This window comes from Ceratocystis lukuohia (genome assembly GCF_044167205.1).
Source record: "Ceratocystis lukuohia strain C4212 chromosome Unknown Supercontig3_pilon, whole genome shotgun sequence".
NCBI classification, from domain to species: Eukaryota; Fungi; Ascomycota; class Sordariomycetes; order Microascales; family Ceratocystidaceae; genus Ceratocystis; species Ceratocystis lukuohia.
In genome coordinates, this window is record NW_027263522.1 from 2,362,123 (window position 1) to 2,388,049 (window position 25,927).

General features: G+C 46.0%; 7 protein-coding genes across 7 annotated transcripts; 4 read left to right on the forward strand and 3 right to left on the reverse strand.

Moving 5' to 3' along the window:
- Positions 1-3,757: 3,757 nt before the first annotated feature.
- On the forward strand, positions 3,758-4,870 carry HOO65_030602 (DUF1917-domain-containing protein; the record flags this gene model as incomplete). The annotated part of the gene is made up of 4 exons (XM_071002279.1): positions 3,758-3,785; positions 3,844-4,397; positions 4,471-4,723; positions 4,779-4,870. The coding sequence occupies 4 exons, from the start codon at positions 3,758-3,760 to the stop codon at positions 4,868-4,870; spliced, it is 927 nt and encodes a 308-aa protein (XP_070860281.1).
- A 117-nt stretch (positions 4,871-4,987) lies between these two features.
- HOO65_030603 (N-alpha-acetyltransferase 30) lies at positions 4,988-5,747 on the reverse strand (the record flags this gene model as incomplete). The annotated part of the gene is made up of 2 exons (XM_071002377.1): positions 4,988-5,392; positions 5,520-5,747. 2 exons carry the CDS (start codon positions 5,745-5,747, stop codon positions 4,988-4,990), a joined length of 633 nt encoding a protein of 210 aa, XP_070860282.1.
- Positions 5,748-7,576: 1,829 nt separating this feature from the next.
- Positions 7,577-8,260, reverse strand: HOO65_030604 (Transcription factor ste11; the record flags this gene model as incomplete). Its single annotated transcript, XM_071002394.1, has 2 exons — positions 7,577-8,017; positions 8,093-8,260. 2 exons carry the CDS (start codon positions 8,258-8,260, stop codon positions 7,577-7,579), a joined length of 609 nt encoding a protein of 202 aa, XP_070860283.1.
- Positions 8,261-11,371: 3,111 nt separating this feature from the next.
- Positions 11,372-12,280, forward strand: HOO65_030605 (uncharacterized protein; the record flags this gene model as incomplete). Its single annotated transcript, XM_071000453.1, has 1 exon — positions 11,372-12,280. One exon carries the CDS (start codon positions 11,372-11,374, stop codon positions 12,278-12,280), a length of 909 nt encoding a protein of 302 aa, XP_070860284.1.
- A 334-nt stretch (positions 12,281-12,614) lies between these two features.
- HOO65_030606 (Cyclin CCL1) lies at positions 12,615-13,804 on the forward strand (the record flags this gene model as incomplete). Its single annotated transcript, XM_071002258.1, has 3 exons — positions 12,615-13,000; positions 13,068-13,221; positions 13,316-13,804. The coding sequence occupies 3 exons, from the start codon at positions 12,615-12,617 to the stop codon at positions 13,802-13,804; spliced, it is 1,029 nt and encodes a 342-aa protein (XP_070860285.1).
- A 2,907-nt stretch (positions 13,805-16,711) lies between these two features.
- On the forward strand, positions 16,712-18,357 carry HOO65_030607 (Acetyl-CoA hydrolase; the record flags this gene model as incomplete). The annotated part of the gene is made up of 2 exons (XM_071002113.1): positions 16,712-16,863; positions 16,935-18,357. The coding sequence occupies 2 exons, from the start codon at positions 16,712-16,714 to the stop codon at positions 18,355-18,357; spliced, it is 1,575 nt and encodes a 524-aa protein (XP_070860286.1).
- A 6,024-nt stretch (positions 18,358-24,381) lies between these two features.
- On the reverse strand, positions 24,382-24,647 carry HOO65_030608 (uncharacterized protein; the record flags this gene model as incomplete). Its single annotated transcript, XM_071002441.1, has 2 exons — positions 24,382-24,429; positions 24,483-24,647. 2 exons carry the CDS (start codon positions 24,645-24,647, stop codon positions 24,382-24,384), a joined length of 213 nt encoding a protein of 70 aa, XP_070860287.1.
- Positions 24,648-25,927: the final 1,280 nt, after the last annotated feature.

Here is a 25,927-nt window from a genome sequence, read left to right on the forward strand (position 1 = left end):
ACCCTCAAAGAGCTGCCAAGACGTGATAGGATGTGATTAGAATGTGACTCGCATCGCTAATCAAGTCACGAAGGCCTCGATAGGAGTGAATAGGGGACCAAAGAAAAGATATGGTCGGTCATCTGGGCATTCTTGTAGGCTACCAGCTGAGTGTAGTTGCGTACTTTTAGCCTTCGGCACAGCAATCTTTGACAATGACAGACAGCTTTAATGATTTAGACCATCATGTGTACCCATCCAAACGATCATAGCCCCAAATGGACTAGCGAGGATCGATTTCGGCATGTAAACCTCTGTCTGAAAGAAGAAACATTTATGAATGTCTTTTGTGAAGCATTCTGATTGGTGCAGTTACGAGTCTGCGCTAACTAGCGAATCCTACCTACACGGCCTAGTGCTATCTAGCCTGACTAGTAGTAGGATAGCGGTACAATCGCTATTCTTCTCCTGCGGCTTTTCCCATCTTTGAACTCTTGGAGCTTCCGTTGCGCTAAGGCTTCGGCACGCTCATGTGCAATCAACATCGTGAGAAGGAAAGGCATCGGGGCTTCGGCATCAGGAGGGTGAGATGAGCGCTTACCATCTACAGAGCATCTTTAGACACAGTTCACGCACTTGTCCCCAGTAGATTATCATTTTGCACCGTGCTTCAAAGTCAGCTCCGTTATAGCCTTTTTCGATGCAAGTTAACGGCGGCATACAGTTAACTTTATTCCTAAGGTCTGTGAGAGGACCATGCTAAGAGCACGGCAGGAAGGGAAGACTCGACCCTCCTTGCCTTTCTCACGCAACCTTTTCTCTGTCTGTGCTGTCAGGTAGCCTTCTAGAAAAGCTTATGGTCTGCAGGGGCCCCATGTATGTCTTATCAAATATGGCAGGCTTGACCTAACACACTCGTAAATTCTCCTATTTCTTCCTCAATGAGACTTGATTCAAAACAAACATGGGCGCTGGCCATTTCCCCGGCCATGCCTAGACAAAAGCGGAAAGCGGGAAGCGGAAATACACTAATCACTTTACAGAAAAGACTTTCGAGGTCCAGGCTTCCCACACTGTGTGCCAAGGTGACAAGGAGTCGCCATATAAGCTACGCTACCCCGGACTCTTAGTTGTATCATGGGGGAAACTTGAGCTAGTAAGCAGTTGACAAATACTCACTGTGCTAAACGTTTAGAACTCAAGGAATGCGCACTCTCCATGGCCAACCCAATTTACTAGTGGCTTTTCAAAGCATCTCATTGGTTACTTTACGTGCTTACACGCTAAAACCCCGAAAGGGAAACTCAGAGGTTGAAGGGGAAATAGGCGAAGCTAGAGGTTGAGGCGGAGTAGCTGCACCATCTCAACTCTTCCAGCTCCAGCCTGTTTCCTTGTATAGAGGAGGCGTCATTGGCAGATGTGCCCTCCAACCCCTTTGCTAGAAGTGGCATCCAACACTCCCACCACCTATGAAGTTTGCATTTATGCGAAGCGTATTCTCTACCATCTTTTACGTCAAATATTGAAGATCTAGTACATGCATTGTCGCTGCTGGGGCCCCTCTGCCAGTCCACAACTGTTCACTCCTATGCAACGCCTGTGGATATAACTGCAAGGCTTCACGAAAGACAAGAAGTTTCAATTGTGTAACGGCTCTATATTAAAGAAGAATTCGATGGTTTCGAAAGAAACCCAGGAGGGCTACACTATCTACAACAGTTCAGGAAGGGGCTTGTGGCGCATTGTGGCGTTTTAGGTGAGGGCAGAGCCTGAGCCACACATGATCCCCTAGTTGATCTTTACCACCTTCATTGACTCAGATACTTCTCAATTAGCCTGATGACATAAAAATCTCAGTTCACTGCTTTGTCGGCTTCTGCGCCAGACCCAAAGTCGCTGGCTGTTGATCTTCTCAGCCTTTTTTTCGGCAACTTTGTGCAACCCTCGGCTGCAAATTTCCAAATCGAATTGCGGCTCTGTCTTGCGTCGAGCACTTGGGCCTGCTTGGAAGAAGACCCTTGATGTCTGATGCTAACCCTAACGTTTGGGCGAACTGGATCAGGGTCAGCAATCTTGGTAGCTCTGATCGGTGGACTCCTTCTTGATCACATCCCTCTTCCTCTAAAACACCCTTCTTATCCATCGAATTCCTTGCTTGAAATTTCCAAAGAGTCTCTTCATCTTGAGGATGCATTTTTGTCCCCTTGCTTTCAAACAGCTGAGTTTGCCTACTCAAGATATTGCATCTTGGATAAGGACCGCCTCCTTTTTCACCCGAGAGGTCTTGCAGACCGAAAGTTCAAGTTCTTTATCAGATGTCTTAGAAATCGACGACGTCATATCACATCCAGTCCATATAGACCAATTACAAGGTACAAGGCTATTATTCTAAATACTGTATTTCGACCTGGATATGCTTAAACACTTGCCATTGTAAGTAAGGCTGTGTTGGATGGGACAAATCAGCTAGCAAACAATAGTTCATAATCTTGCTCTGCTTGCTGTAGTCCTCGAAAGTGGCACTGACATAGCCCTCATGGCCGTTAAGCATTCGCATCCAATGTGCGCCTATTCAACGAGATTTAGAGTCCTTGTCAAAAGTGCTACAGCTATTCCGGGCCTATATTATTAGCCACACGCATCTGTCAATAACCCAACTATCCATAATCCGGCCATTAGTAAACCAACTGATGAAGTGCCAATGGCCCTAGGCTACTAGAAAAGGCAGCATCACAAAGCCGTTTTAGTAGCACGGCAGAGAGCCCTTGCCTACTCCTAGTTCTAAATGTATCCTGTCTGATTCCACGAACAGGCTCAAACATGTGGTTATCATATTAAAGACAGTCTCATTGAAGCTATAAAGTCATAGTCGTTGATACTTTATTTGCCATGCAGGTTCTTGATAATCCGAAAGCCAAGCCTCCAATCAATCCGTATTTACGTAGAAGGCTCTCTAGTAGTTATGGGTATGAAGGAAACCCTTATTTAGCTCAGGGCACGAGTTGACAAAGTAATTCATCCAGAGTACACTGACAAATTATGTGCCATTCTTTGCTTGGCCAGCAAGATGTGATCTACATCTCTCACGTCATAATGCTAGGGCAAAGATCCGTCAGGATCGCCCTCAAGGATCTACAAAACAATCATAATCTCCTCAACTAGTCGGGGTTAAGATTATACATGTGTTCTTAGGGTTGAAACGGTAGACACATACATCATAATCATAGAATGAAGCGGGGCGTCAGACACTTGACCCTGGGAGAGTTCAACACCCATGAATCGGGGGACGAATCTAGCTTTCGTCTGAAACAAGAGCTTTTGTAGTTAGTTAAAAAGCACGTCTTAAACTTTAGTAGTAGTAGTAGTAGTAGTAGTAGTAGTAGTAAGGAAAGCATTCCATCAGATGATGAACTGCGTTGTGTTTCATCTGTACCAGGACCGCTAAAACTTCGACGGCAATGCAAATAAAACTTGGATCTAGAGAGTTCTAGTGTTACCTTGAATTCATATTACTCTAGCCCTACATAGCAAAACCCAAGACTCGGATGTCGAAGATGACAGCATCTGAGTACCTTGGAACATGACAGTTTCCTAACCCTAAGGTTATGCAATATTTGCAATGTCAGGTAGTCTGACAAACTGTTTGTGCTCAGGATGTTTGCGTGATACCCCTCATTTGTTGTAAAATTTATAAAACTAAAGGGCGATGAAACTACAGAGACCCAGTGAAACAATACACAACAATAAGCCTAGCTAAGCCAATCATCTTCTACCCTCCATGGAAGGCGATGAGTCCGATTTTTATGGTAAGGACAATTCTTCCGACTATGAAATTTATAGCCTCTGACGGGCACCACTCTCTAGGTGATGAGGATGAAACCAGACGTCTTGAAGGACGCGTAAAAGGGTTCGATGCAGCTAAATGGTGGAAAGATCCTATATTACCGCGAGGGGCATTTATCAAAACGCAGCCTACGGGCGACTCGTCAAAAGGAACTGTAGCTAAGAACTCGGACTTCGTAAATCCCTTTGAGGGCGTCTCCTATGCATGGCAGACACACGAGACTATCGACGCGTTTGTGAAGAGACTACCGCCGTCCACTACCCAAGTGTCCCCCCTGGTGCCATGGCTATATGTCTGCAACCCTCGCAGCAATTTCACCACCCACAAAACCTCCTGGCAATACCAGCCAAGCGGAGGAAATGAGGATGAGGGGCCGGAAATGGAAGGGGCAGACTTACAGCGTGCTCAAGAAGGTGCTTTAGTGCGACTGCAAGCTTTTCATGATGCCATGAAAAACGTAGACAGCGAGCGAAAGCCGCAGTCGTTCAAGACGAGGCTGTCCAATTTTGAGAGGAGTGAGGCGGTGAACAATATCTTGCAGTTATCGCATTCTTGTCAAGTCCGCTCCGGAAAGGTTTGTCAGTCTCCATCTAGATGAGGATAGGCACAATGAATGTACCATATCCGCTAACCATTAACCTCAATAGTGGATGTTGTTTGCAGAGTCCGAATCTATCGACAAATTTTGGAAGATCATAGCTCAGGCCACGATCGACGACGCTCTAGGCGTAGCAGCAAAAGTACAACTAAGTCCAGAGTCCGACCCTGTTCAAGGGCGCACCGAGAGGCTGATATGTATTTACACACGCAATTTCTTTGACCAAGAAGATGTCGAGCGAGTGCTTGCGAAGCTACGGGAACTAAAAGTAACACCAGTGAAGCCAATATACTACAAGCCAGGTAAGCGATCTCGGTGGGTTTATCATATTACCGTGGCATCTACTAACAATCCAAGACATATTCACCTACTTGGGCATTGTTCGTGGGAACAAATACGGAATCAAAGCATCAATGTACTCATCTAAAGACTTTCTATCAACGAAATAGAATCTTTCCAATCAGTGGCTAGCGGGATACCTTTCTGTAGTTAGCCATGGTGTTAGAGTTTGCGTAACAGAATATGTCTATTGGTTGATGCTAGAAAGGAGGTAGTAGGAAACAGTTTCATAGCATGCCGAACGGTGAATCCTCTTCCTGTAGGTCCATTGCATCTATCAAAGCCCCATATGGATCCACCGGCTTCAATAGCAGGATCAGCCTATAGGCGCTATTGCCGTTGAGATAGTAGCGATGAAGTTTCTTGGAACGGATAAAGCCGAGGCGTTCATAGAGCTGGATAGCAGATTTATTGGTCTCCTCAGTCTCTAGGACAATCTCATCGGCATCCCGATCAGCCATGGCGGCTATGGCCTGCTTGACTAGTGATGTTGCAATGCCTCGGCCTCTATATGCCGACTCGACAGCTAACATGGCGATGTAACCACGACGAGTGGGTGGTGACCGAGAGGAATGGACTTCAAGTTTGCAAATGATGACACCTATCAGTGTTCCATCCTCTTCGTTTAGGGCCTAAAGAAAAGGACGTCTTATTAGCAGTGGCGTTGCGGACTTTTATTATCGGATTGCTACAATGAGACACGGCAGGATCCAGTGCGATTGAGAGAACCTTCAAGGACGACACAGAGGGGCGACTTACCAGAAAACATAAATGGGCCCATTGACATAGAAAGTAGCGATAAACGTATATGCTATAGGGTTCACTGAGATCCTTGGATATCAAAGCACGGATATCAGGCAGGTACTTCTTTTCGAGCTCATGGCTGTACTGAATGTACTTGGGCGTTATTGGAGAAGAAGCAGGCGTCTGTGACTTTGACTCTGACATAAAACAGGGCTGCAGGTTTTGGCAGTCGACGGCAGCCATCCTGATTGAACAGCTATTCAAGGCGGAGGGGAGAGAGTGTGTCTTGGAGAGTTTATCCTAGAAAGAGGAGAGGAGCGCTCAGAAAGGGAGGGGTCAGGGAATGAAGAGGCACGGAGTCGCTTCTTGTTATAAAAAGAGACACCCCCACGGAAAATCAAGCGGGACAGTGACGAGAGAAATTCGGAGAAGGATTCCGATTGCAGTAGTAGGGTTTGTCCGGGCGGGGAGGGGATTGGATTATGATGCGACAGAGCGGGTATGAGATGTCTGATGTATATGTGCGTGTGTGCAAGGCTGTGTAGACTCACAGCGATGCTTGGGGCTTGGGGACGTATGTGAATGGGTACGTGAAGAGGATAACTAGATAAAATAAGGAGAGCAAAAATAAATGATGAGCGATAAAGAGCAAGCCAAGATAGAATTGAAAGAGCCGCTGATGATGGATGACTGCACGGTAAGCCTTGTAAACTGAAACGGTGGATAGATATTACACGTTACGTGGTACTGCTTCGTGGTGGAGAAGAGTTGGTCATTTTTACTGTGGAGGACAATAACAATGGGAAGATTAGAGGGTGTTTCATGATTAGGCTTCGATCATTAGCTTAAAAAATAGCGCTCGAATATGTAAATTTAGGCAATGTAAACATAGGACATCGGCTATCCAAAGGCTTGACCTTACCTTCAATTCTTTATCTTAAAGTCCTAGCTTTCGATTTGTGCGCCTTAACCCTACGTATGGTTTGAGGGCTAGGGTATGGTATCTCATTCCTGCCTAAAAAATCGCGTCAATTTGTCGGGAGTAAACATCAATGGCCTCAACTTAGCCTGGGTTAATGTGTCATGTGACCTAAAAGACAACTAACCCGAATCAGCTTACCTGTGTGCGTTATTATCGTGGACATAGAAGGCTAGATGTGAGGGTGTCTTGATGTGCGTAATGAAGAACAAATAATTGGCACAAGCGCAAGCTATTCTCTTAAACAACAAGTGTTTGCCGGATAGGTTAGACGAGACGAATATGAATTTGCTATTTTCGCGTTTAGTTAGCTTCTTTGTTCCTTTCTTTTCTCGCAAGACGATTATACTTTGACTCCACGAAGCGTCATTACCACCCAGCCCTTCTAGCCAACCCTTGACAACGGATGATTGCCTCTTCCTCTGGCTTTCTGGCTTTCGCCTTTCTTGCCTTTTTAAACGTAGATAAATGAGAAGACTGCGATATATGACGTGCTGACAGCTATATGATGGTAGCCGGTCTTTCTTGCAGAATGTCAGGAGGCATAGGTGGGCTGGCTCTTGTCTCTGGTAATGAGAACAATGTTGTCGGCTTTTATGGAAACCATAGCTGTGGATGGCTATTTCGGCACTTGCATCGAAGCAATTTCATAGACCGGTCTATCAGGACATTGAATGGGGGGTTTTTTCATATGGTGAAGGTGGGGGTAGTAGAAGACACCCAAGTGCGAATCAAGTCTAGGGATGTTACAGTTTATGAGCTATGGTATTGTCTTATTGTCTTGTTATGGCTTTCACCAGTGCCATGGATGGTTTTTGAGAAACTCGAAACGGGTAACATGTAATACCTTCCTCATTCATTCAAGTACACCACAAATCAACAGAATTAGGCTTTATAACCAACCATTCAAACAGCCATATGAAACAATTGCTACTAGTAGCCTTTGACAAACCAGAAAATAACAAGCTAGACAACAAGAGAAATAAGAACCCGACCCAACAGCTAGAGATACACACTCGGTAGTAAAACCCAAGTGACCTCAGCGACAGAAACAAAGGCTATGTCTACGTCTATGCCTATGCTAGCCTACTCCTTAATATGTAGTACCGCCATCATTACCATCTGGACGCCAGCCAAAATCCAGACTGCCCCTTCCAAGCCCGAGAATCGTGTCAAACGAGTCATGTACAGGGGAATAATACACCCAATCATCCCCCCGGTCCATTAGTTCCTCGCCGAATAGCCCGTGATCGCCGAAGACTCCAAAGGCTTCTGGATCATATTCAAAAGGCTCAAACATGTGGAAGGCATCATCTGATAATGTGAGGAAAGGCATCTCGAGCTCCATTGATATGGAATGTGGAAACGAATCAACATCAAGCTGGGTTTCATGGCTAGTGTGGAGTGGGGCTTGGGTTGTGTAGGTTGCTTCCATCTCGAGTAGTAAGCTTTCGGCAGAGGCTGAAAAGATAGACCACCACACAGCCATTGCTGGGTTAGAAGCATCTTCATCCTCGGCAACATTGCTGGTGTCCTGAGTTGGCATAAGTGAAGTAGTTAGCAGAGAGCATTGTTATTATGATACAGCAAATGATAGTTTCAAACACACCTCGGCCATGTTGACATCTTCATCCCGAGTATGTGAAGTAGCGGATGGGGGAAGGAAATCCGCTAGGGCAGAGTAGGCGCCAGAAGGCCCAGAGCCACTAACGCTGCTTCCAACGCAGCCGCCACTAGAAGCAGAGTTTGACGAGGTGGGCTCAGTTGTGCACATCATTTTGAGGATAATAGAGTGGATAAGACTGGGGGCAATAAAGACGATTCGGAGACGATACGGAGAGGAGAGAAGATCCAGAAGTTTAGGCAATGGTTAATATATGCCGTGGGGCTAAAGCTTTGGAAGAAAAGGTGCTCATGTATGGATGAAAGTGCAAGCGAAGCGGGAATGGTAAACTAAAGGACGAAATGAGATGACGGGGGCGGGGGACAGCCTCCTTCATATACCGGTTGGAGGGAGGCAAAATGGGCATAGTCATATCTGATATGTCTAGACGGACTTTACTTTGATTCCGCAACAGTTGCCGGTGTATCTCTGGCTCATAGCCTGCTGGAGATTTGAAATTACTAAAGGTCGTTGTAGACATTCAATACTACCTACACTACGTGGTGATTTCATAGTGACAAAGAAGGCTATACTGGAAAGACTAAAATGGTAGATGCCATTGAACAGACCTTGGTTTGTCTAATTCTCTTAGAAGTGTGGATAGAAAGCTACAGGTAGCGAGGCACTGTCCAGGCCCTCTCGCGAAATGCGAAACTGACATGTTTCCACGGCTTTTTACAACACAACATAGAAGCATCTTTTTTCATAAATCGCTACTATCACCATTACCAGACACTTCCGCGTAGATGGGAGGGCAATTTCCCCCTCACTCCTGACCTTGAGCCCAGACAGAACAGTAGGTAGAAAGGCTAGTATCCTAAAAGCCAGAAGCTAGTTTTGACTTGTTTCTTACACTACACTCGATACAGCAGCTAGCAAACTAGACACCATCTGTAGCTAGACCTCTACAAATGCATATTACGCGTGTACATGTCTGCTTTCTTCCGCAATTTGGGTAAATTAGGGCAAGATTAGACAAAATAGCAAGTAGCAAACTAAGCCAGCTTGTACACATGAGGTTGTCAAGAGTAGCACAAAGTCCTATAGACACCAATGCTGAAATATCAAGTCCAGAAAGTGGGACAGGCACTTACTGAAACCTTTCCAGGGATAAGCATGGAAAAAACCACAAGAAATAAGGACTTAAATCGAAGTTCAAGTCTGGATATCTTACCAAGTCTACTATTGGAAAAAGGCAAACTGGTGCAGAGGTAGAGACCCAAGGCCGCTCTTGGACTTTTTCAAGTTATGACTTAGGTCCTGGATACTAGCCAAAAGAAGATGAAAGAGCCGAAAGGGCTAGATTCAGCATAATATTCTCGTTCATCTTTATTTTCGCCACTCCGGGCGAACTTGTAAGTCATCAAAGAGCTCCCTAGCTGTAAAAGGAGGCGATAGAGAGGCGATAAGCAAGCGATAAGACAACGATAAGACACCTATTCATATCCTTTCTACCAAGTATCCCTTACTTTTCAATTGGGTTTAATCAAGTCTGTTATGCTAGAAAAGAGGCAAAGCATAACATTCTTGGCAGTCATCAGCCAAAGGCAATTTTATACTTTTAGCCTTTGGTGCAGTAATACTTGCTAATAGTGATATGCCACCACGTATGCTTGGCTAAATCTTGTGTATTCCAAGAAGCTTGGCGTTCATTGATTTCGCCGATGTGAGCTCTTATCTCAGGAAGAATACATTCATGAATGCCTTCTTCTTACGTCCATGGTAGAGCAATTTCAGTATCAAACATGGCTGAAAACGGAAGTAGGGCACAATCGCCATTCTTGTCACCACTTTTCCCACCTTGAGCTCTCAAAGGAGTGTGGATAGTAGCTTCCCTCCGCGGCCTTGTATAGAATCCGCAGGTAACGGAGCTTCGGCCTCAGGGGGGCGAGACAAATGCTTACTATCTAAAGAACAGGCTTCACCCACTCGTCTCAGGAAGATCATCTATTAGCACCACTTTTTTAGTGCAATGTGCATTCAAAAATCGTTTTCAATGCGGGTAGGCACGATACCGTTAACTACATTTCTATTAAAGAGATGGGATAGTGAGAGCTCACTCTATGCTACCTCTCCGTGTCTTACACCTGGCCCTCGCTAAATGCGTTATGTAGTCATTTAGAATCCCAGATACTATATACAAGGATTCCATGTCTAGTCTCATGGTCATGGTACGCTTGATCTTACGGCCCGGCTCTAAATGGTCATGGAACAAGGCAAAGAGCAACCTTGTAATCATGATGTACTAGGTATAGGCTATTCATGTGATGTGATGTGAAGCTCTTCATCCATTACACCTCAGGTTGGTTCGCATTCTATTAGTATAATCTCATCACACGGGCGTTGTTGCACGCGTCTAAATTGCTTCCCTGGTGTGCTCTAGACATCTTTGTCTCGAGACCATAGCTTGTTAAATGGGTCATTTCAATATTCCATTGCACTAAATATCCAGCCCAAGAGTCCCAACTGATATGCAAACGCATTTGACTTCTACTTCCGCTTATATCCTGATAAATTGTGGGAGCTGCGGAGCTATCACTTGTGTAACTTTGGCAATAGGGTTAGGTACCCTTTGGGCTTATTTACTTTGTTTTGCTCGGCTCTTTCATTTGTTTTTAATCTTTCACAGCATCAATAGCTACTAAATCTTATCAATCCAAACCCATTAATCCGCCCCCCTTCAATCATAATTTCCACAACATTATTTCCTTGTTTTGTTGGTTAAAATTGTCCTGTCTCATTATATCATGGGAATGTTACAACGCCCGGATGTCGAGCAGACTGTGCGTTCCACCCCGGCCCAGGCTTGTTCCCCCCGGACGGCAGCTAATCGGCAGTAAGACCTCTTCTGTTTTGACTTGAAGTTTTCTCCAGGTATTGACCAATATTACTCAAAGTCTTTCTAGCCTAATACATAATATGACGCTCCATGCAACGGCGGACGCGCCTACTTCCTACTGTGTTTAGTTGTCAGAATGGGAATCAAGACGCCGTCAAACTCAAATACAGCGGTTGGCGTCACTGGCACACTCCGAGCGGTCCACCTCGACCTCGAAATCCGCAGATGAAGATTACCGAGAATGGTGTCAAAGCTTTCTAGATGAGCAGCCCCTCGCCTCAAAACCATGCATCGGCGATGTCTGTCGATTGACATCATTCATGGATCTCTTGACAAGGAGCCAGGTAGAGAGACTTTTTTACAAAGAGTCGGAGCCTACACTGTCTATGGCTCATGACGCCACTCACGACCATCTTGCCCGATCCGAAAGCCAAACCGCATTTCTGAAGACTCTCGACCTTAATGATTGTTGCGATTTGGACTGCAGAGATATGCCTGATGCCTGTAAGAATGGCCAACAGATATTTGACCTCGACGATGACTACGAAATAGAATCCATTCTCGCCGAATCATGGTACGGTAGCATATTATTATATGCATTGTCGGAGAGCGAGTCTGGGAGCCAACCGGATAATGGATCGGTCCTAGAAGCTTGTTCCGATGAACCGTGCCAAGAATTGATTCAGGACGAAGATTTAGGTCATACTGAGGATACTGAAGATGATGAAAATGCTTCGGATATGGAAAATTGTCTACAAGGTAAATTACCTGACCTAACTCAAGGAACAATTCCTACTTTGTCTCGACACTCTGGTCCTGCCAGCCTCGGCTTATTCCCGGAGAACTCACAGCCGAGCTTCATGGCAAAAAGTGACCAGGCTTTGGAAATTGAGACTGCTGCCGATTGCAGCCACCAAAAAGAAAAGTCACAGGCAAAAAATAGCATAATTGGGCTAGACCAGCCTGACCCTTGGTCGTCTGCCAAACTCCTTGTCCAGGTCGAAATCTCTCCAGCCAAGCGTTCAGTAGCCCAACCCACTCCAGAATCACCCACTGAAGGGGCTGCGCCTTGCTTGACATCGGTTTTCGGCCCCTCTAAGCACCCAAATGTGTCTGGATCTGGACAACCCCGACGACAAACTTCCTATGCCTCTGCGCTCATTTCTGGCACAGTCAAGAGCCCGCAACTATCCCATGAGGACAAACGCCCAATGGTGCCCCTGAAAAAGCCATTAGCACCTCAGTCGCCAAGAAAGAACAGCTCCCAGATCAGAAAGACGTCATCATCGGAATAGTGCACGGTAGTGAGTCGCAAAAGAGACACTCATGTGAAAAGACTAGTGTAGAATGAGGACGGGGAGAGCTGGGACCTAATGAAGAGAACACAGGGTAGCTGGCTAGTAGCATTTAATCCAGACAGAATATTACATAACTAGGAACGTAGTGTCATGGTGATGATGTCATTCCTAGAGACAAAAGTGTGGCATTCAGCCACAGTCACGCCACATGATTCCTTATCTTATCAGCTCATTAGGAGTACCAGAACAGTGATTTAATCCTGAGCTTCGTGGAGCATCACACATATTTATACACACGCTTAGGTACTGATATTCACATTTTCAATCTAGAATGCAGTGTATTGATGATTCTCGATACCGCTCTTCAACGCAGTTCCAGCTTTGGTCATTTTCCAAGGCTAAGCTGCGCGATCTGCGCACGAAATCTAATGAAATCGCTAAAGCCCACATTGCCTCACGACTAGCAGGTGAGGTTGAGGGTCCGATTGAATTTCTCAGCGTCGATGAAGAAGCGGATCTGCTGAAACTTTTCATTGTCGAGCTCCTGCGGGCTGCCGAGTTTTGCGAGCTCCCAGCAGAAATCAGAGCTACAGCTGCTGTCTTCATGCGAAGGTTCTACATCACGAACTCAATCATGATGTATCCCCCACCCAACCTCCTCAAAACCTGCCTATTTTTTGGCTCCAAAACGGAGGGATATTACACACGCTTGTCCAAGTGAGTCGGTACCTATAAAATTCTACGGGTACATGCTAGGTCTCAAACTTACCGACTTCTTGTATAGGTTCTCTGAGAAGTTTCCAAACACCTCTCCAGAGGAGATTGTAGCGGGGGAGTTCCTACTTTGTCAGGGCATTCGATTTGCATTTGATGTGCGGCATCCATTCCGTGCTTTGGAAGGCGCTATCCTTGAGCTGCGTCGCGCCTATCCGGCAGATGTAAGTGCACAGAGCGGTAACAGTAGTGATGAGACCATCCAAGCTCGGCCAACTGCTAACTAATCAACGCTCTGCCGGTTTTTGCCGATCATAGGACATTCGAATTGAAGAAGCTCACCACAGATCCCGCGAAATCCTCAAAGTTAGCCCCCTCGTTACCGATGCATACTTCCACTATACTCCGAGTCAAATTATGTTAGCTGCCCTTGCCATTGCCGACCAAGAGCTTGTTGACCGCATATTCGATTTGATTGCAAATGCTGCGGGGCCAAACGCCAGCGCCGATGACAATGAGATTGCGAAGCAGAAAATCTATGAAACAATAACTGCGTGCCAAGCCTTATTGGCAACAGAGCTTCCAGACCGCATGAATACATATTGGGGGACAAGTGAATGCAACAAAGCGTTGCGTCCGCTACAGAAGAAGCTCCGCAAATGCAGAGATCCAGACCGCATCGATTTAGTCAAGCTCCAAAAGGCTAGACGCGAGCTATCAACTCGGGTCGAGAAGGAGGATGATAAGGCCCGTGAGGCAAAGCGACGAAAGGTTAGCACCGAAGATCCATTTGGCCCGCCATTATAAATCTATGATTCAAGGCGGTAGAGAGAGGCCTTTGTCATTCTTGATGTCGACTGGCTGAACGGTGCAGATTAGGGACGGAATATGTGCTAGTCATATATGGCGTCTTATGTCTTCGAGCAGGTGGAGAGCGAATTGTGAGCTTGAGGTATATATAGCCGAAATTGGAGAGAGGCTTTTGAGCGATAGGATTGATCTTCCATGCTTGACTTTCCTCAACAGGCCTGGTTCCTGCAGGTTATTGCATATGATGGTGTGGCATTCTTTTGCTGGTGGCCTCAACCTACGAGCCGCTTTCGGAGACAATATGCGCTAAGTCACAGAGAATAGCTTAGCGGAATCGGATGAGTTGTACAGTCCATTGAGGCTCAAGCTTGAGTATTCAGAACCATATGACATGATGGTGGAAGCAGAAGATGGTATAATGTAACGATTTTATGCACACGGGCCTTGCTAGACATGTCTGAGCGCATTTTAAATTCAGGCAAAGGAAAGGGAGACCGCTCAGAGAGGCAGAAAAGTCCGTGCCGTGCATACACAGAGCTAGATCAACTGGTTACATCTTGGGTATTGAAGGTAATTGTTATCTGATCTGATAAGATCTTAGAGATCACGAGCTTCTTAATGGATACGGTGGAGTTTGTAATTCGAACCCTGTGCCGCGAAAATGGCGATCAGCTGGTTCAGAACTAGCAATATTTTGGCCAACTACGAGGAATTCCGACGACAACAAGGCAGTGGGTGGAAAGGGGCACGCATACTAGGCATTGAAGGTCTTTACACATCGTACCCTGGTTTATGTACCGTCCCTAGAGCTCAAAAAGAAGTAAAAGGTCACTTTAAAGGCCTGAGGAGCTTGACGGTGCATATACATGATATGATGCCTTCTTTTTAATGCTTGTACTGTCCAAGCTAATACGAATTAACTTGGTCTGTACTCACAGCGCGTGTTATGTTGTAGCCATCAACTAATACTTATTGTATGCTACAAAGCTAGAGAAAGACTCAACATCCTCAGGCGACGAATCGAGAAGGATGGACATAGAAAGCTATAGCCTTCCTTCCCGTCCCTGTAGGTGGAGCCAAACTAGACATGTTACGTTGAGTGTCACGCGGTCAGCTTTTGGGCTTATAGCAGAAAAAAAGTGGATAGCAGTAGTAGCAATGGTACGACAGTATGGAGCTTGGCCAGTTTTCGTAAATTGGCGGGAGAAGAGTCAAGTAGGCCGATGACGGGATTTTACGGGCGGCAGCAATCGTCATTGATTGTTTCGACCAGCGTATTTCGCGGTCTTTGCTTCGCGCACAGTTATAAATGCACCTTTGCACATGAGATTTGCAATTGCAGAGGTACCGGAAAATCCCGGCTTTATATACATGCGGCTAAGAATGTGGCTGCGACTACTCGTTCTTCATTCCTCTATTCCAAGTTACAAGATCGTGGCATTGGGCAAGCGTTATCCTGTAGTCTTAAAGTTCGCCATACTTGCAACCGAGGGCTCTCAGTGTCAAGTAAAAGTCGAGTCAGTTATTGCGGTTGTAATTTAGGGCAACTACTTCTTTTTCTCGGCTATAGTGCGGGAAAGAGGAAGAAGGGGCTCTTTCCCCATTTTGAAGTTGTACGTGCCTTCCTGTTTTCCGGCCGAGGTCTTACGCGAGACCGTGCTTGAGAACAGGTTTAATTTCTAGCTTTGTTTATTCTCCTTTAATTTTTCTTTCGAAAACGGATAATAGTCTTTTGGCTTGCTCTTTCTTACTCCCCCTTTGTGGGACCCTTGAATTTAGGCTTTTTTTTTGGAGTCTGTTGGGGTTGACAATAGGCAAAAAACAATGCACATTGAGGTGGCTAGCTGAGAGGACAGGCACCGGTGGCAGTGTTCTAGGGTGCTACTACATGCAAAAGAACAGGTCGGAAAGATCTCGGTATTGCAAATCATGTGACGTGTGACGTGTGAACAAACTCAGAAGAAGGTGAGGCTCAGGTGAGAGAAGATGGGTATTAGCAAGGGACACAGGACAACAAACCCGAGGAGAAAAGGAACAGTCTAGGGGGATAGGATTGGAGACAACCACGTATTCATTACACAGCCTGTTGAAATGTGCTTTTCACTTTGCATCACTTATTCGAATGAAAAACAGTCGCACCGAAAGGAATTGGCCTAGTTTCAAGTGCAGCTTTTGCATATCGCGGCCTTCTTTCGGAAAGGTAAATAAATACCTTTGGGACTTTGTTATAGTTAGAAGTCATGGACAAGTAAAATGACTGCAAAACAGGCAACACAAGAGGGTCTTGTGATGGCTCAATGAACAGCGAAGCCCGAAACCTCTCATCAGGCCTTTCCAGGTATGTTCTCTACATAGCTGCATAATTAATTGCGTTACCGTTTTAGATCATTGCTCCACATCCCAGCCGGCAACTACTGATCTGGGCTGAGGGAGACAACTTCCGGAGGGTGGGGCCATTGGCTTCCTTAACTGGAAGAGTAGTTTCCTGTTTTGGATTTTGGGGATGTTAGTATAGTTTTCCTGAAGCTTGCTGGCCCGACTGACTCCACAGCATGTCCCCCCTCTCAGCTTGTTGCTGTTGTTGTTGGATGCCTGGGCCTTCTCTTTATGTTGAATAGGTCACGATTTAAAAGCTGGGCATTGCCCGTTTCCGGATGGATGATTCACTCAGCCATTGACCGTTCATTATTTTTTTCTGTAGTGGCCTTTATTTAGTCTTCTCCTTTTCTCTCCCTCTTCTTTATCTTTCCACGTCTTCGTTCTATGTAAGCCCCTAATTGGTGCTAGTTTGGCGCCGATGTCAGAATGCAGCCCCTCTCCAGCAATTTTTGTGACTTATAGCTAACTACCAATGTTTTCAATGTCTGCAGATTTACCCCTCCTCACAATAACACATAACACGCAATGGCCTCTCCTGTTGCTTCAGCCGCTTTACGGGCTCGAGTAGCACGCCCTTCCTATCTCAAGAAGCTTGCACCTGCCGACTCCTTGATGTCGCACTTTCCCAACGGAGCATATATAGGCTGGTCCGGATTTACGGGCGTGGGATATCCCAAGTATGCATACCTTGCCCACATCTCTCAATCTCGTAGCAAATTATCTCTAACATTCATTGTCCCATCTATAGAAAGGTCCCTACTGCCATGGCAGACTATGTCGAAGCGAATAACCTCCAGGGCAAAATGAAGTATTCCCTTTTTGTTGGCGCTTCTGCTGGTGGCGATACAGAACCTCGGTGGGCTGCTCTAGACATGATAAATCGCCGGTCGCCGCACCAGGTTGGCAAGGAAATCTCCAAGGGCATCAACGAAGGCCGCATCAACTTCTTCGATAAGCACTTGTCTATGTTTCCCTCAGACTTGACTCACGGCTGGTATACCAAAGACAAACCAAGCGGCAAACTAGACGTAGCAGTTATCGAGGCATCTGCTATTCTAGAGGATGGCTCCATTGTTCCTGGAGGCTCTATTGGTGCTTCACCTGAACTGGTGCACATGGCGGATAAGGTTATCATTGAAGTCAATACTGCCATTCCCTCCTTTGAGGGGCTCCACGACATCACAATGCCGGAAAAGATCGCCAAACCGTATTTGATCACACGCTGCCAAGACCGCATCGGGACAACCTCTATCCCCGTAGACCCCGAAAAGGTCGTTGCGATTGTTGAATGCTCGCAACTAGACAAGACCGGACCCAATGCGGCAGCTGATGAGAATTCTAAGAGAATTGCTGACCATCTGGTTGAATTCTTCGAGCACGAAGTTTCCCAAGGCCGCCTTGGCCACAGCCTGCTTCCACTCCAATCTGGCATTGGCAACGTAGCTAACGCCATTGTCGGCGGTCTGCAGGAATCCAAGTTTAGAAACCTGACTGTTTGGACTGAGGTTATCCAGGATACGTTCCTAGATCTATTCGACAGCGGCCATCTAGACTTTGCCACCGCTACTTCCGTTCGGTTCTCTCCTGATGGCTTTAAACGCTTCTATGACAATTGGGACACGTACCAAAGCAAGATCCTGCTGCGCAACCAGCAGGTATCTAATTCGCCTGAGATCATTAAGCGCTTGGGTGTCATCGCCATGAACACACCTGTTGAAGTGGATATTTACGCCCATGCCAACTCGACCTGTGTCAATGGAACTCGCATGCTAAACGGCCTTGGTGGATCTGCAGACTTCCTACGCAACGCCCGCTACTCCATTATGCACACGCCCTCATCCCGGCCATCCAAAACGGATCCTCATGGAATCTCATGCATCGTACCCATGTGCACTCATGTGGACCAAACAGAACATGATCTTGACATTGTAGTCACTGAACAGGGTCTAGCGGATGTTCGTGGTCTATCTCCCCGCGAGCGCGCTCGTGTGATCATCAGCAAGTGCGCCCATCCCGTATACCAGCCTATTCTTAAGCACTACTTTGAGAAGGCTGAGTATGAGTGTCTGCGCAAGGGAATGGGCCATGAGCCTCACCTGCTCTTCAACAGCTTCGATTTGCACAAGGCACTGATCGAACAGGGCAGTATGGCTAAGGTAACGGGATTCTAAAGCCTTTTTGCCTTATCGCCGGATTTAGCGGTGCTGCGACAGGAGGGAGCTCCATCGCGTTAATACCGGTAAAGACCGAGTCCCTCCGTCTTGTACCCCAATTCTCCAACTTTGCATTTTCCGAACTCCGAATCCAGGCCACATCTCGGAGGTTTTCATTGTCTTATTTTGGGCTGGTTATTTGCTTGCTTTTTTTTTTATTTCCATCGTCCAATCTCTTTACCTCTTTTTTCAAAGAGGCCTCTTTTTGAATACGCATGTATTGTAGTTAATCCTGTTCACGACCTCTTGTTTTGATGGTGTTGCTTGGGTTTAGTTAGCAATGGAGTCAGCGGGTTTGCATTGGGCATAAATAGCGCCCCATACATAAAATAATACAGCGAAAACATGATATACTACTACCCAACAAGCCTGGATTCAAGAGTCTTAAAAGCTTCTAGTCAACTTTTCTTAGACTACTACCAGGGTACTAACCTCTCAAGGTAGCATATGCCCAAGGCAGTGTTGTGCCAGTTGCCCGCAGTTACATTAGTAAGCGATAGTCAAGTACATCATTCTCATTGCAATAAAGGGCTTGCTATTAGCCTTCATACAGTTTCTATGGATTATTTGCTGTTGTTCAATCAACATCGCTATAGTCCCTATACTAATTCGCAAGATGTTGATTCCCAACCCGTGCTTTATGTTCGCAATGAGCCTATCTTGCGTCCGTTGACTTGGACGGATGGCGCAAGAAATGGATAATGTACATGGATTACCAGCGGACTGACTACCTTCAAGATACTACGGGCTAGTCCTCGCTTGTGAACTGAGAGCGTTGGAGATGATGCTTCTTTAGTATTGGCGATTGTGCACTTTCGAAGCTATTATAGAAGCTTGGGTGGTGGTGTTTCGTGTAGACGTTAGGCAGCATCAACTAATTGGACGTATTTGAGGAAGCATATACCAGCCCCTCTTGTAAGCAATAGTGGCCTTTCCGCGCCCGGGAGGAGGGAAGCTGACTACTAATAATATCCTGGTATTTGGATCACTCACGCCTACTTTCAGGCTCGCCCTGGTGCACTTGGTTGCTGTATAGCATGGCTCAAAACGCCCAAGCTATCTAACGGCTATTCTACACGGCATTAGCCATCTACCGTATATTATGGCGATGGCCGCTTTCCCCAGAGTGCTAGCTGGGCACAGATATTACAAGGGTGGTTTAGTTGAGCTAGGATTCCAAGGTACAAGGGTTTCTCCTATCCAGTAGGACGTATGAGATCCGACCAAGAGAACAATAGGAAAATTGGGGTTAATAATTAGCTTTGATAAGTGTAGAATAGATCTTAAATGTTGAATCAGTTGATTTATTAAAGGGATAACTTCTGCACTACGTCCTTGGACTTCATCTCTCATATATTGCTCATGAGGGTTCATGATAAGGGTGTCAACCCTATCATGGATCTTCAGCCACAAGAGGTATGAATAAGTGGGGCATACATGGGACGCCACTTAACCTGTGTAAAGCGCCACGCAACAATAAGCTCTAAACAAGCATCTAGTTGAAAAGGGCCAGGGACGTGAGCTGTAATTGCCAATTAGTTTTAGTAGAAACGGCGATTATGCAAGATATCCTATCTTTGGTTTGATGTTTGTCCTAAAATTACAACTCGTCGACATAAAATCTATGATACTACCGTTGAAGGTGAAATCTGGCTGACTGAGAAGGTAGGTAGGTGATATCCACCCCCGGCTATCGGGCCATCTACATATCAGCACTCGGACTAAGGCTTATTAAGTTGTCACATGGCTCTAGGTACTGACCAACTACTCGCCCATGCCAAGCTTTCGGGTTCTGAAGCTACGGCGTTGTACTGGTATCACGAGGAGACTTAGATGTGATCGTCGTGGGACGTGGGAATCATGATGTTTGAAGTGGCCATTATATCTGTATGCGCTATTGTGCCCGTCCCATCCCCTCACGTCTAGCCGTAGCTTGTAGCGGGTTATGGCAACTCAGCGCTCTGCTAAACCAACGAAGGCAACTGCTAACGTACATGTCACCCGAGCGCCGCAGTCAACCGACCGCCGCACTTTTCTTAACCTCTCTTATAAAAATCGCGATAAAAACACCACAACCCATTTAATCAATTAAAATTACTCACTATACTCTTCCCCGGATGTCTCAATCACTACTTTACAAGTCCTTGAATTATGGCCAGGCTGGCTGCAGACACCACAACGCTGAATACCCGGTCGTGCTGACCTCCTTTGACCACTACTCCGCGATTATTTGGCCACTACCTGCGCATCAATATCCATCTGATCAATTGCTTCCCTTCCTTTTTGTACTGTCTTGACCCCTCTATTCTGTAGTCTAGCTCTTTTTGCCCGCTGGCGCCGGCCAAGTATCTCATTTGCCTCCTGAAGGTCTTTGTTCTCAGCAGCAACCTGATGCATAACTGCCTTTGTGCCCTTCCCAAGAGACTTTAGGGCTTCAAGAATTCACTCCGGAGCTTTGAACGCCTTTGTGAGCCCATGACAACTATTCTGTTCGCAGTAATGCCCATAGGGAAACGAGTCTCATCAAAGTTATAGATATCATCTGATCAGATGCCACACTTTGCAATCATGTTCACCACAAGCTGAAACCAATCGCGGATAATGGTTGGATCTTCACACTTAGCTCTCTGATAGTCGTATTTCCGAAAAAAAACGTGTCTTTAGGTCTGGGTGTCGCTTGACAAACTTTGAAGCCCAGCGCTTGCCGACGGATGGCGCATCGCGGTCAGCAAGCAATTGATCAGCCATTTCTTGAACACCATGAAGCTGGGGGGGAAATCCTCACGAATCTAGGTCAAGAATAAAGTTCTTAATAATTTGTTCCTCTAGGTCAGATAGTCGACGCGATTTATGGAAGATATCGCTTTGAGATTGGATGCCTTGCTGGCGGCGACGTAGTCGACGCTCATCAATTTTATAGGTCCTTGCGGCTCGTCGGATACTTAGATTTGGGTTATTTTGAAGGGCCTGAAGGGCCTGAAGGGTTCCAGCTTCAATAGTAGTGGCTGACATCTTGGGTTGTTGAGAATCAATTGATCAAATGAAAATTTAGGTATAGGAGGGAAAAGTGCGGCGCTCGGTTGACTGCGGCGCTCGGGTGACATGTACGTTATGCATAACTGTGTTGATTCTTATGCATAGCGCAGGAAGTGGTTTGACCCGATTCACGATATTCTCCAAGAGATAGATATTGGAAGTGGAATTAGGCCTGAGACTATCGATGGGCCGGTCTGAGAACGTAGCTCACGCTTTGTGCGTACTACTGGTCTCTTGCAATTGTATCTTGGTGTAACTAAAGCATGCTTCTCTTGAAAACCCATGTAATCTACAGAGTTGATATAAAGATAGTGGTGGAAGAAAGCCATCACGAACGTTTTTTTTGAAGAGATTTAATCTTTCGTCACTGTTACCAAATACCGAGTCTGTCAGCAAGCCAATGACGATTAATTCCCAAGATGTATGTCTTCATTTAAAAAGCCCTTGGCTAGCCTATTTCTCCGTATTGTTGCCTGTGAGACACCTTGGTATCTAGACCTCAGTTCCCCCATGCCATGGCCAAAACTACATTAACCTATGTCTAGAACAAGTTAAGGGTCTGGTGGGCCTAGAAAAGGTCATTTAGCTTCTTTTTAACCGGAGAAAGTCTTGTTAAATCTAGATATAAAGTTGCAGGCACCAACACCAGCTACTTCTCCTCAACCCAACGACGATCCTTGGGTCTCCCAAACAGGTGACTTGTGATGTTGCCGTAACAAGAGGGCCAAAGTGAGGGGCCCCTGAATATGATGCTTCTCCGTTTTCCTCAGCATGCTATTTGTGTACAAGGCGCAGGACTCGGCAAGGAGTCGCATCAAGCTGTTGGTTCTTTGCGTGATACTGGCGATTGCCTCATATCATCCCAGATGCCTTTCTATAGGCTTCCGAGGCCTTCGATCGGCAGGACTTGAAAACTTTCTATATATCTTCCATTAAATGTATGGAATATGGTAGGCAATATCTAATGGAAGCGATGATCTGATTCGGGCCTTAACTAATTAATGTGTGAGCTAGGTCCCTTTACTGCCATAGGCAGGTAGTGGTAACATCTAAATAGTAATAGCCTCGACAAGAAATCATCATGAGCCAGATGCAGTAGCTCGAGGGACTTGGGCCAAGTGAAAAGAGCATTGCCGACGCAAAACTGTCAAGGGCTGAAGAATACGAGCGTAGGTTATACGGAAGCAAAAAGAGCCATCCTTACAAATGCGTGTTTGACAGCCACCTATATTGGCGTCACGACGATCAAGACGTTAAGCCTAGGGTGTTAGGGTCTGCAACCCATAGAGGCTTTGCCTAGGGCCTTTCCCTTAGACGCAATCCCCCTGAGACAACCTATCCGTTCAAGGCCCGTCTTAGATGCAATCACCGGAAACGGCCTATCCATTAAAGGCCTCTCTCAAACCGTCCCCCCGGAATGGTCCCGGGGGTCTAGACCTTCAGCAGGAAGCAGTCCCTCCTTCCACCAGTATAAAGTAGCGTAGAACCCTCCACCATCTGTAGTATTAGTCAGCTCTTTCTTCTTCAACGATTGTTTCTGTTCTTATGCCAATACATCCATTTGTTTGATTCGCTCCTTTACATAGGGTGACTCGAAGGATTTGTAAGTTGTGAGCGTAATGCGGCGACTGCTACATGCACCGGTCTTTTTGCTTGATGCACCACCCCCTGGTCGGGCCCCAATAGGCGCACACGGCTGGCACGAGGTACATAAACCCCCCATTTGGTTACTCCGACTCCCTTTTTTGCTTACTAAACCCTGGCGACGCCTACATCCGCTCCCCCCATTTCTATTTTCGCTCCCCCCCCCTGTTTTTTGGCTAACATAATCAATTTTTTAGTGTATCTCAGCAGTGTTTTGAGCCCTTACTAGCAATGTAGATGTGTAGCAAATGCACTAGATAGAGGTATGTTAAAAAATACATACATACGTACTAGATAGAGGTAAATAATGTAGTGAAAATTATGTATTGCAAAGCTCTGAATACTTAAGGGGGCATGCCTTCGAAGTCATTGTATGGCCAACCTGATGACACTTGCTACATTTTGAAGCTTTCCTTCTCATAGGCCCAACTTTCTCAAATCCAGACAGCTCACACTTCGTACTTGTGACCGGCTGAGTAGGTGTTTTGAAAGTCAGGCACTTCCATCGCTCTAATTCTGTGTTGTCTGCTACGTAGTCTGCTGTACCATTTGCATTTACAGCATTTAAAGCATCTGCTACAGCGTCTGCCTCCATCTCTATCTGGTGTATCTGTAGTCTGCTTGCTGGTGCTGCCAAGGGCTCACAGCAAAATCTTGATTATATAATCCAAAAAAAAAAAACAGGGGAGGGGAGCGAAAATAGAAATGGGGGGAGCGGATGTAGGCGTCGCCTTTGAAGGGCTCGAAGAGCAAGAAGCGTTTTCGCCTTAGTATTTGGGGTTGACATATTTAATGGTTGAAGGATCAATAGATGAAATGAAGAGCTAAACCCAGGAGAACAAAGTGCGTCGCATACCTGTAAACTACGTACGCTCTTGTAGAGTTGCTTGCATTGATTTTTCGCTCTCTCCTTCATCAAATGGAACATAGATACTTGGGCTTACAGTCACGTGTCATTTCCTGCACACTTGCTTAGTCATGCTCTGACACATGCTTATCATGCACTTTAGCTAGTTTTTTCTGAATAGAATTGATATTAAGTGACGAGCATTTGATGCATGTGATGCTCCTTTTGTATTTATTATCGTTGAAGTAGCCAAAGGGTACTCATTTTAGTAGGATTTCAAGGATATTTTAAGTAAGAAAAAGCTAAAGGTATTGCGAGGTAGATGGGGCTATGTTCAGGTTGGAGGGGAAATTAGCTGAAACGCAGCATTCCCCTGATGCGAGATGTTGGTCTAAAACAACAAATGTCGAGCTGATAGCAGCTGTCTGGCCATCTCAATTGACAGACAGCTTCAATTAGGAAGCACCACGGTTGTTCTTAGATTCTGGTTCTTGGACGATTAACTGCTCTTAGCGGTGCAAAATTCCTTGTCAACAGCGACACGATTGCCTCTCACGTTGGTACACATGCACACATCAGTGCCATGATACCAGTCGCAGTCATAGTAGCCATTCTCGCCCATGTCCATGTCCATGTCGCCCATGTCTACTACGGGCGACGGAGCTGCCATGACGGCATTCGCTGCGAAAGCGAGAAGTACGGTTGCTGTCCAGAACTGCATGGCTGTAGTCTTTTGGTGGCGACTATTGAAAGAGCGAAAATGAGGTGAAAAGAACAGAGTGGGCGGCTCACGACAATGATGGCGAGTGCGAAATGGAAGTAGAGTCACTAGCAGATGGAAAGAATATGACTATAATGTCAAGCTAGACAGAATGAACGAAGTGGATGTGAGTGTGAAGACAAACGCCAATTCTGAGCCGGGAGTAGCAGTCATTATATACTATTGTAAATCGCTTCTCAGCCAACTCAACTATCTGCGTTCCCTCTAGGTTTCTACCGCAGAAAAGACCAAGGAGTCGTCTACAAAGGGAGAATCAGCTTCTCCGTCTCTCACAACAGCACTCTAATTGACATGGAGAATAGCAACGTCTGCCATAGCGTCAAGGCACATGGCCATGTCAAGGTGAAATTGACTTAGTCCTGATATAGAGTTCATGGGTTCCAGAAGTTGAACATACGCATGGACATGTAAGCTGTTCCTATGGCGCATAAAAAAATTTACCATTGCACCCATATGAATGCTATTTGATTGGACAGAAGCAGTGAAAATGGTTGACTATTATGATTCTATATCGCGGTTTATGAGCTGCTCAAGCAGGATTTAGTTAGTCCAGCTCTGTTGACCCGACTTTTTAGCAATCAAGGGGGACCTTGAATAAAAGCCGCAAGGAGCACACGGAACACAGTGGCTAATTATTCCATTCCGTCTTACGTTATAACAAGAAACATTTTTTCGTCAGAATGGGCCAGCCCTGTTCCTTGCCACTTTTTGTTATGCAAATGAAAGAAATCAGCATAGATGTATGATTACAAAGGGAAACATGCAGCTTAATGTTGTCCTTTATGTGTACCGCACGTACACACAGCACCTTGGGGGGGGGGGGGGGGGGATAGCAAGACTGGGAAAAGAATAGAAGAGAACGGCGGGCTGGAAGAGGTGGTCCTGAAAGAGGTCGCCAGGGAAAGAGACTCTAGGCCTCTCCCAGGCCACAGCCGAGGGGCAGCATAGCACATTAAACAAGAGTGTAGAAAGATAACTACCAGTTGCATGCTTAGGAGGCACGTAACCTAGCAAGTACACCGTGCTACATAATACGGAATGTCTGTTCGAGTTACTGTGTGTAATGCTATTGCAAGGGGAATGGCCCTCGGCCATTTCGACCGCCCGTCGGAATGGAAAGAATCAGGCCAACTAATTAACACTATTATCCCCATGAGGAGAGCAAAAGCTAAATTAAATCACATCGGAGGGTATTGTGTGGAGTATGCCAGACTTAGGCC